General features: G+C 35.7%; 1 protein-coding gene across 1 annotated transcript; it reads right to left on the bottom strand.

Moving 5' to 3' along the window:
• Positions 1–8,297: 8,297 nt before the first annotated feature.
• On the bottom strand, positions 8,298–9,080 carry LOC131672239 (uncharacterized). Its single transcript, XM_058949342.1, has one exon. The coding sequence runs from the start codon at positions 9,078–9,080 to the stop codon at positions 8,298–8,300; it is 783 nt and encodes a 260-aa protein (XP_058805325.1).
• Positions 9,081–11,263: the final 2,183 nt, after the last annotated feature.

Raw genomic sequence — 11,263 nt, 5'->3', positions numbered from 1 at the left:
TAATGGAAGCGTTGTATGGATTTATATAATGAATACATGTATTTCATTTTAGAAGAGCAATTGTACATATTCGCTCATATATTTCATTTTTTAACTGTTTTATTATATTCTTATTTGCTAATCAGGTATTACCTTGTTTACTTATATTCAGCAGTATTGTACTCTTGTTATAAGCAAACTTACATTCTTATAATTGAGCATTTTGTCTTTATATGTTCATCAGAATCTGATGAGTGTTTGTTTAGCGGTATAGAAGCTTCCTGTAAGTGCTTTCATATTTCTTGCAAATACGAATATTTCAATTTGGTTTAATCGTGCAGGACTGGTTAATCTAATTGCACATGTTACTTTATAATGTAGGAACATATCTCGATATTAGAAGATCGAATCTTATTTGCAGGAAGATGTAAAGATAATTTTATCTACAATTACTATGCCTTTATTTTTATTTTCTTGTCGGCATACTTGGTGTTAGTTGTGCTATCCTGTTTAGAGCTTTGATGTTATTTTTTTGGTTATTTTGTCTATTATGTGAAATACTGTTTCAATAAGTTTGTATGTCGGAATATTAGATGCAGATGCTGTATTTATTTTAACATGTGAGGCTCGTACATATGTCTTAAAACTCTTGTCCATTTGTTATGTATGTTTATATACGAGGGTGGTCCGATAAGTACTTAGCCTACAAAAGAAAAACGAAAATTTTGGAAAAGTGGCGTTTTATTTTTCAACATAGTCTCTTTTTAGTTCGATACACTTGGCCCAGTGATGCTCCAACTTCTTTAACCCGTCTGAAAAATACGTTTCCTCGAGGTCTGAAAAGCAGGCTTCCGTGGCAGCGATTACCTCCTCATTCGACTCAAATGTCTGCCCGGCGAATGACTTTTTCAAGTTTGGAAATAAAAAGAAGTCGCACGGGGCTAAATCTGGAGAATACGGTGGATGGGGCAGCAGTTCGTAGCCTAATTCGACCAATTTGGCCATGGCGACGGCGGAGGTGTGAGCCGGTGCGTTGTCATGGTGGAAGAGCACTTTTTTCTTCGCCAAATGGGGCCGTTTTTTCTGCAATTCGACGTCGAATCGGCCCAATAATTCGGCATAGTACAGCCCTGTGACCGTTTTGCCCCTCTCCAGGTAGTCGATGTAGATCACACCTTGTGAATCTCAGAAAACTGTGGCCATCACCTTTCCGGCCGATGGGGCAGTCTTCGCCTTCTTCGGAGCACTTTCGCCGGGTAAAGTCCACTGTTTCGACTGTTCCTTGGTCTCTAGTGTATACCAGTGGATCCATATTTCGTCGACTGTCACGAAACGACGTAGAAACTCCTTCGGATTGCGCTTAAACAGCGTCAGACATTGCTCTGAAGTTGTCTGACAGTTGCGCTTGTTATCCGGAGTGAGCAAACGTGGCACTCATCGCGCCGACAGCTTTCTCATGCCCAAAATTTCATGCAGGACATGACCCACGCGGTCTTTTAAGATGCCTACAATTTTAGCTATCTCGCGCACCTTCAATCGTCGATCTGTCAATACGAGATCGTGAATTTTTGTCACGTTATCCTCCGTGGTAGCCGTTTTCGGAGCACCTGAACGTGGCTCTTCAAAAACCGACGTGCGACCACGTTGAAACTCGTTAAACCAATTTTTGACGGTCGCCATCGAAGGAGAAGAGTCACCGTACACAGCATCCAAGCGCATTTGGATTTCGCTGCGCAATTTCCCTTCCAAAAACAAGAATCGAATCACCGACCGATACTGCTCTTTTTCCATTTTTCAAAAATCAACGGACACACTTGCTTTCATACGCTCTCAAAAATAAACTACAACTCCGATCCGGCTGAAATCTTGACAGTAACCATCGAGAAGGTTGTACTACGTGATAGAATATTTCTCTTGCGAGAGTGGCGCCATCGGGCGGTGAGACTAAGTACTTATCGGACCACCCTCGTACTTATTGTAGCGGTTGTATTGCATTTATTCTTAATTTTATTGCTTCTAGGTAGCTATTTTTATCGCTAGTTCTTCTGCTAATTTTAGGTCGATGTATAGGTTTATTTCTCGTTATGCTTTTCATTTTCACGTTAGTATTGGTAAATATCGCAGTGGTAATTTATTGCTTCTAGTTGGAACAATTGTAAGAATATTTTTTGCATTTGGAAATCTATTTTTATTTATGACTTTTAATAGCTTATTCTATATTCTTTTTATTAAGGTTAAATTATTGGCATATACTCCACCCCAAGCAACTATTCCATATTTGACAGTGAGAAGGAATAAATATTTTCACAACTGATTATATTAAATTATTTATTTGGTGTTACTATCTTGCTGTCAGCCAAGCGATCTTCCAATCCTCAGAAAACAATACAATGTGGTAAAAAAATAACAAAAGCTAATTAGCGTTAACTTCAATTCATATTGATAGAACATAAAAATCGTAGAACTCGCCACAATAGTACTAGAAAGCATAATATATTATCATAAGCGTCTTTGGATCCATACTGTTTTTCAATTGTGCACATATAAAAATCAAATACTTTGTTTTATTTATTAAATAATTAATATGCTTATCCCATTTCATACTATAATCACATATAATACCTAGGTATTTGTTCTCTGTTACTCTAGTTAATATACGAGGGGGGTCAATAAGTCTTTACAAAATCCAAGAGATGGCGCTCGTCAAGTTTAAATTATGATGTTTTTGACAAGCAATATTACTAACTAGATATCGTACAAAATTTCAGCTCGATTCACTAAGTCGTTTTTTTGTAAGAGTTGGTTGAACAAAAAGTTATTGGTTTATTTGAACAATAGAAAAAACAGAGTTTCGAGCGGTAATAAAACATTTTCATTTGAAAGACCTTAGACCAAAAGAAATCACAGTTGAATTGAACGCCGTTCATGGCAAGTCTGCCCCTGTATTTAAGACTGTTTATAACTGGGTGAATGAATTTAAACACGGCCGTACAACAACAAAAGATGAACCTCGTTCAGGACGCTCCGTAGAAGTAAGTACGCCAAAAATGGTCAACAAAATCCACGATATGGTGTTCAGTGATAGAAGATTAAAATTGCGAGAATCAGTTGAGGCCACAGAGGTATCAAAGGAAACAATCATTTCAATTTTGCATGAAAAATTGAGGATGAAAAAAATATCAACTATGTGGGTGCCGCGTTTGCTCACTGTTGAAAACAAACGAACCCGCGTGGTCACCTCTAAGGCTCTTTTGGCACGCATACGTCGTAATCCAGAAGACTTTTGACGTCGACTCGTAACTGTAGACGAAACATGGGTACACCACTACACTATAAGAATAGTCCAAACAATGGATTACCACAGGAGAACCAGCCGCAAAGAAGTCAAAGACAGTAAAGTCAGCTGGCAAAATTATGGCCATGGTTTCCTGGGATGCGTATGGAATCATCTACGTCGACTACTTGGAAAAGGGCCAGACGATCACTGGACAATATTATACGTCATTATTAGGTTAGCTGAAAGAAAAAATCAGAGAAAAACGTCCTCACTTGAACAAAAAAAAATGCCTCTTTCTTCAAGACAATGCTCGAGTTCACACGTGTGCAGTTTGAATGACAAAAATTAACAATTTAAAATTCGAATTAATTGACCATCCATCACTGATTTTTCTCCCAGTGACTTTTTCTTATTTCCTAACCTCAAAAATGGCTTGCTGGAAAACGATTCACGTCGAATGAAAAAGTCATCGCCGAAACAAATGCCTATTTTGAGTGTTTTCAGAAATCATATTTTTCTGATGGCTTAAAAAAACTGGAAAGCCGTTTAATAAAATGTACCAACCTTCAAGGAGATTACGTTGAAAAATAAAAAAAAATTATATATGCAAAACTTATTTTTTTCCTTCTTTTTGTAAAGACTTATTGACCCCCCCCCCCCCTCGAATTATTATTTATTTTAATGTTTATTGTTTCAGATACGCTATCACAGTAATTTCTAAAAGTCATATATACGGTTTTACTTATATTTACGTAGTGATAATTTGTTTAATGCTAACCAGTCAGCTACCTTTTGTAAATTCTTATTTACTGCATCAGATGCTTTAGATTTGTGCTGTTAATTCTAACTGATATTTTTTTGTAGTTGTCTGATATACCAATAAATCTTGGTAGTGTAAGTTTTATTTCTTAGTTGGTAAAGTCAATCATTTTATCAATTTTTCTTTTCAATATTTCGCACTTGTTATCTGTTGTTACATAGTTTGTTTTATAAGTGGTTCCATATTTATTGTTGCTAAAAGTACAATTTAGGTATTTATATCCATTATTTTGTTCTTTGCAGGCCGTTGTTAAATGTTTACCAGAGCATTTCAGACTTGCTGATTCATTTCTACATTGTGATCCTCTATGCCAATAACCTCGACAGTTATAGCATTGTCTTACATTGATTATATCGAAATCTCTACTGTTTTAATGACCTGTTACGTCTCGTGCATCAACTACGAATAGCTAATGAATGAGACGTTCCAATATGTTGACTAGTGGTCGGATATGTCTCACTTATAATAAATATATGTGGAAATGTATGTCTGATAATTGTACTACCTTGATAATCGTAGCCTTTAATTGTTGATAAAATGTAGCAGGCTCTAACTGCTTGTTGGATTGTATGAATGTAGCAGGCTCTAACTGCTTGTTGAATTGAGTAAATGTAGCAGGCTCTAACTGCTTGTTGAATTGAGTAAATGTAGCAGGCTCTAACTGCTTGTTGAATTGAATAAATGTAGCAGGCTCTAACTGCTTGTTGAATTGAATAGGATAGGTTTGAATAATACTTGCACGATATTACTTTGTAACAGTCGCAAGTTTATTAAGAAAAATGATCACCAATTGTCGGACCGGTGTGTACGGAGTTGAGTCTTACAGGTGCTTATTGACTGACTGACGGACTACTGATCAACTGCCGAGAGTGATTTGTTCATTGGTTTTTATATCTTTTATAGTTCTTTTTCAGGTCAGTATTGCGATATTGTGTGACATTTTGTTTTCGCTGATTATAAATTCTTGCGTTTTGGTGACTTAGTTTCGGAGTGTGTTTCGACAGCTTTTTGCTGTCGTGTGAATAGCTTAGCAGTTTTGAATGTGCATATGTTACAAAAAGGATGCGTCGTAAGGCTTAATTTCGGAGAGTCATTTACCTCGCGTTTAATTAGCTTTTTGCTGACGTGCGAATAGTTTAGTAGCTTTGAATTTCGCAAATGTTTATTTTATAAAAAGGATGCGTCGTAAGACGTAACAGACCAACAAATATTGTGCCATGGTTTTCTTTTATTTAACTGTGTGCTTCTACTGATATTTCTATAACTACTGTTACTAGATTTGTTTTTATATTTGTGTACGAGTACATATCCAAGATTTTGCATTTATTTTCATTATTTTTAAAATTTCTTAAGTTGATCTTCTTCTTCAATTTCTTTTTTAGACATTTTTTCGAAATAATCTATTTCAATTACTTTTACTTGAGAATTTTCTATTTGTTCTTTCTTAATTTCATATATTGTTGTGGATGCAGTTATATAGAGCATAAGTCATTCGAGACGTGTTACATTAATATTGAATTCTCCATGAGCTTCTATGTCGGCCACGGTCTTCTTCGTTTGATAAACTGCATTTTAATCGGTACTCGATCTTATGAGAATTAATTCATATTTCATATTCACTAGCACTTTGCAATAGTCCTCAGCGAATCCAAGTATGAAGCTCAGAGGAATCAAATTATCAAAGTCGCCATTCGCATTAGTTATTTTACAGTCCTCTTGTTCTAAGATATTTATCCATCCGGAATTTTCGGCAATCAAGGATTGACTTGGAGTGAGAGATAACCAGTTCTTCATAACTGTTGTGAGACCAACGTTCTTACATTTATCTATTTCTATAGCGTTCAGCTCATACCTAATTTCTTCAAACATGTGACAAATGGCATTATTAACAAAATTAGTATTCGTTAACAAAGTGATATTGTTGCTAGATAATCGTCCACAAATGTGTAACGAGCTGCGAGATGGTAAAAGACACAAGTCTTGATGTTGAATTGATATACGAATCTCGTCACTATTTTTGAGTGATGAATTGGTGTAAGGTTGATGAGCATGGATTTCATAATAAGCCAAAGATTCATCGAAGACGACAGGTGACTGTATTTCTAGAATGTTCTCCATTGTTTCGTTGAAAACAGCAAAAAAAAATTAGGCAATTTATTTTCCACCAGGAACTACTCTTCACCCAAGACTTTTTAGGGACTTTATGCTTTGACGTTTAAGCTTTCGCTTCCCGATGACGATTAATGACTGGAGTTCGTCGTGTTGACGTTTTCAATTTCAGTCGACGACGGATGGTGGGTTTGCATTTTTCAATGCTTATATAGGCTCTACCACTCTTTGAATCGTAAACAATTCCCATTATATGCTTTTGAGGTGTAATCTGATGGTTATGACTTCACCGCGAAAATTAATTAAATTTCCGTCTTGAGCGACGATGCGTAATTGTAAATAATCTACAGACTTTTTCGTAACTGGAAGATAAATCACGTGAGAGGGAATTTCAATAATTTTATATCAAGGCGGTACTGCTGGAAAAAATTTGTGAATATCGTGAATGATGTTTCCGTTCAAGTAAGCTCCAGCGGCTACGTTGCACTTGACTCTCACAGCGTTTACCTTGAGAATACTGACGGGCAGATCAGAGTTACGAGAAACGTTTGCCTCGAATGTACGTTGTGAGAAACCCAACAATCGTCCGATAGTATTCTGCGGACGAAAATCGATAGGTTCAGAACACTTGATTGTACAATGCAAGGTGTTGTTGTTTGGTTTCAAATTTAATATAATATTATTATTATCAGTGCAGATACGCTGCACAGTTTTGCGAAGAAATTTATCAATGTCGTCGATCTCGTAGGTCCCGACAGGTATGTCGATAATTTGATTTGCGACATAAAATTTATAATTATATACGTCGATATTAAGTATTGAGGTGAATGTTAGGAACTCGACTTAACTTGTAATGTTTATGCTGTGATAGTTCGATTAGTGGGAAATAGTGCGCTTTTAATAGTGAAGAATTACCCGAGAGAGTCAGAGTTAACGAATTCTCCATGACTGTCCGAACATGACTACCAATATTTTCACGTTGCCTTTACTTTTATACCTTCGCACAATAACTGTAAGCAAAGATGACCGCATACGTGAGAATTGAAATCTTGATATCTTTTTGTATTATATTTGATCTCGATATCACCAAGATACATCATTAAATCAATAGGTGGCCTATCAATAGATCTCCAAAGCTATTGAAATATGAGGCGTTTTTTCCGAATTTCCGATAAGCCACCCAGTGCGTTCCTGTTCCTTCAACGTCATCAAGATTGATTATAATTGATTCGCGATAATATGATCCAGAACTCGGTAAGTCATTTCTCATGAAGACTCCGCGAAAATTTGGTATATTCAAAATTTTTGCAAACTTCAAGTCGATATTTGTGAGGGCTCTATCTGGTAGATTTATTTCGAACTTTTTTTTTCAAACTGTTGCAGAGTGAGCAGAGAACAGAACAAAGTTGTTGTAAAAAGATTTTATTTAATATAAAGATGTATTTGGTATCTTGGAGAGAGTTGTGCACAGTCAGACGGTTACAATCCAAGTGGGTATTTTAACGCAGATATATCGGCGGCTCGCAGGCCGCTATACGTAACTGTCGTATACACACACTTACGGAGTGCGCGCATGCGCATACACATGAAATGCTGAGCAAGCTATCTCAAACACTCCCTCTCTTGCTTTGTATTCCATGTTTGAATACAAAAGAAAAACTTCTAAACATTAAATACAAAAAAAAACTTCTAAACATCAATTATATCACATCTAATTTCGAACTAAATTTGTTTAATTAAATAAATAATATATATATATACTTTGATCACAGAACGCACAATATTCTAATGAATATTGGAATCTAACTTACTATCTAAAATACAAAAGAAACTAACAGTTTTTCATCTTCTTAATTAAGTACTTCTAATTTCTTCTAAACAACTTATTATTGTTTCTAGTCAGCATTAGCGACCGCAGCCGCCTCTGAAAAAAAAAAATTAAATAGGAGAATGTTCTTTTTTACATTTATGTTTCTAAAATCAATTGCAATGATTCAACAATATATTTCTGAATTTTCTAAATGGTTGAAGAGGAAGCGGCTTAGTAAATATATCAGCGGTATTATCATGAGTAGATACCTTTCTAATATTGACTTTACCTTCTAAAACACACTATTTCAGGTTATCTCCGTGAGTATCAGACAACTTTCTTTTAACACCTATTCTTTCTCTTTCATCCAGACGTTTCTTAATCTCTTCTAAAGTATCATCAAAATCTTTAAGTTTGTGACTACCCTCCTTTTGGGTACGATCTCTGGCAGATTGATTATCACAGTACAGAGTAACTGGATACATAGTGAAGCCTAATATATCTCTTAATGCCTTATCCAACGAAACGATTTCTTTGCATGCCTCACTCATAGCCAAATACTCTGACCCACAAGTTGAAGATGTTACCAAAGTTTGCTTATGACTTCTCCAGGCAACGGTGTCTTTAGACAATGAAATGGCCAAACCACTTGTGGAAGTGGAATCTGGCCAATCTTTAAAACTTGAATCAGAGTAAGCTTCTAAAGTATCACCATTACCTCTAAAAGTAAGGCCTAACTTTGCTGTCCCCTTCAAATACCTAAGTACTCTTTTGACATCTAACCAATCTTCTTCGGTGGGATTAGATTGCTTACGCGAGAGAAAATTTACCGCGAAGGAAATATCCGGTCGTGAAGTATTTGCCAGATAAGAAATACATCCAATGACCTCTCTATATGGGACATCTAATTTTCTTCTAGTCTTTTCTTGATCTTGGTTGATTTTCTTGCTTCTAGCTTGTGGAGTGACCATAGGTGTTTCGTGTGGATTACAATCAGTCATTCCAAACCTTTCTAACACTTTGTAAACATACTCTGCTTGATTGATTGTCAATATTTTATTACTTCTATCTCTCTTTATAGTCATGCCTAAGAACTGTTTTGGTTCGCCCAAGTTTTTCATTTGGAAAATACCGCTCAAATGATCTATTATTTATTTTAATTTCTTTGAGCAGTTGCTCGCCGCAATAATGTCATCCACATCCAAGATTAGAAAAACAACAATACCTTGATATCTATAAGTAAACAGGCAGGGCTCATTAATATCCTTTTGCAGATCCCATTTTAGCACTTCTACTGTGAAACGTTCATTCCACTTCTTGGGACTTATTTTCAAACCATACAGTGCCTTATGTAATCTACAAACTTTAGTCTTTCTAGTGAATTCATCTACTTCTAAGCCCTCTGGTATCTCCATATAAATTTCTTCATCTTCATTTAAAGTACCGTTTGAGAAAGCTGTTTTAACATCTAACTGGCGGACTTCTAAATCCAATTTGTTTACAATATCTAGAGCTGCTCTTATAACGGGCAGTCTAGAAACTGGTGCATATGTTTCTCTGAGCTCATAATTGTTTTTATCCATAAATCCTCTAATAACGAGCCTACCTTTTCTTTTCAGTATGTATAATTCATCTAATTTCTTCTTAAATACCCATCTAGAGTCAATAACATTTGTTCGTTTACCATTCTTCAAGACTGTTGGCCTGTCCACCAAACTCCAAACTTTGTTGATTTCCATTGATTTCAACTCTTCTTTAACTGCTATAAGCCATTCATCTTTGTCTTCCATACTCATTGCTTCTTTAAAACTAATGGGATCATGATTTATGACAGCCAAAAGAGTAAATACTGACTCATCTTTATCTTCTAAGTCAATGCCTTTTATTTCACTTAAAAATGCAAAGCTGACATCTACTACCATTCGAGCTTTAGAAGTTCCTTTATCCATGGTCTTATAGTCTTTGGCAGTTTTTACATTTCTTTTCGGTTGCTTTCTAATGGGCTCTACATCTATAGTTTGTTCCTCAGATCGGGCCTTCTTACTTCCTCTAGATTTAGGTTTGGCTGAACTATCGATTTCCATGTTTTGGTTTGATGTCAGTTTCATGTTTTTAAGATTATCTTCTTCGACTTCTAATACTTCTAAATTATCTCCATATAAATGCACTGTCTTTTCCTTTTCATCTTCTAATTCAATATCTTGATTTCTTTTAATGCTATCTTCTAAAATTCTTTTGTTTTCAATATTTTTGTATGTTAGTTTTTCTTTGATTTTAACGTGCTTTGAGTGAACAAATTTGCCCGAGCTGGGATGCCATAGTATATAACCATTTGATGTCTGACCTACCAGCACACCTTTAATAGCCTTGGCTGAGAATTTTGTTTCAAGGACGTGTTTCGTAGCATAAGCAATACTTCCAAACTTTATAATTTTGTCTATGTGGCATTTGCCTTCAGGATTTATTAACTTCAAAGGAATCTTCGAAGTCAATTGATTTATTAGGAGTTCTGTTATACAAGTTTATAGATACATCTACAGCAAGTGGCCACATACTCTTGGGTAAATCGGAATCAATCATAAGTGACCTTGTTTTCTCAATAAGGGTTCTATTAAATCTTTCTGCAGTACCATTATATGGTGGAGTGTAGGGGCTAGAAAAATTTGGTTCTATGCCCTCCTTTTTCATTACTTCTAAAAACTTTCCTCCTGTGAATTCAGTACCATTATCAGCACGGATAAAACTGACCTTTTCATTTTCACCTAGCAGATTTCGTGCACTAACCAGAAAAACTTCTAAACAATCACCTGATTCAGACTTGTGTTTTACCGAATAAAGCTGGATTTCCTCATTCATTTCGACTACGATTTTTGCACCGAATTGTGTTTCAACTTGTTTGAGTCTGGTGATCATGTACTTGGATATGAATGGGATACGAATCTTCTTAGTGGGTTTGAATTGATAACAAGCTATATTATTCAGCTGCGCGAGATCCATCTGTAGAAAAAAAAATGATATTTAAACTCAGTTGACTTGAAACAAAACACCCATACACAAAGAAAATCACAATTACCTCGAGTAATTTTAATCACGGAAATTTTCTGTTTTTTTCTAATTTTATCGACAAACCAAGCTTCCAGTAACTTTCTTTTTCTTGGAGCAAGTTGACTAAGAATGAAATTAGAAGACTGTTGCTGCTATTACTGCTACTCACTACTCGTCGTTGCAGGTAACTTTTTCTCGATGAGAATGAGCTTACGAAGCTTCG

The sequence above is a fragment of the Phymastichus coffea genome, unplaced genomic scaffold, assembly GCF_024137745.1.
Source record: "Phymastichus coffea isolate CEN01 unplaced genomic scaffold, Cenicafe_Pcof_1.1 PCOF00011, whole genome shotgun sequence".
In the NCBI taxonomy this organism is placed as follows: domain Eukaryota; kingdom Metazoa; phylum Arthropoda; class Insecta; order Hymenoptera; family Eulophidae; genus Phymastichus; species Phymastichus coffea.
Note: the sequence above shows the minus strand (reverse complement) of the source record. Positions and strands in the feature narration are given on the sequence as shown.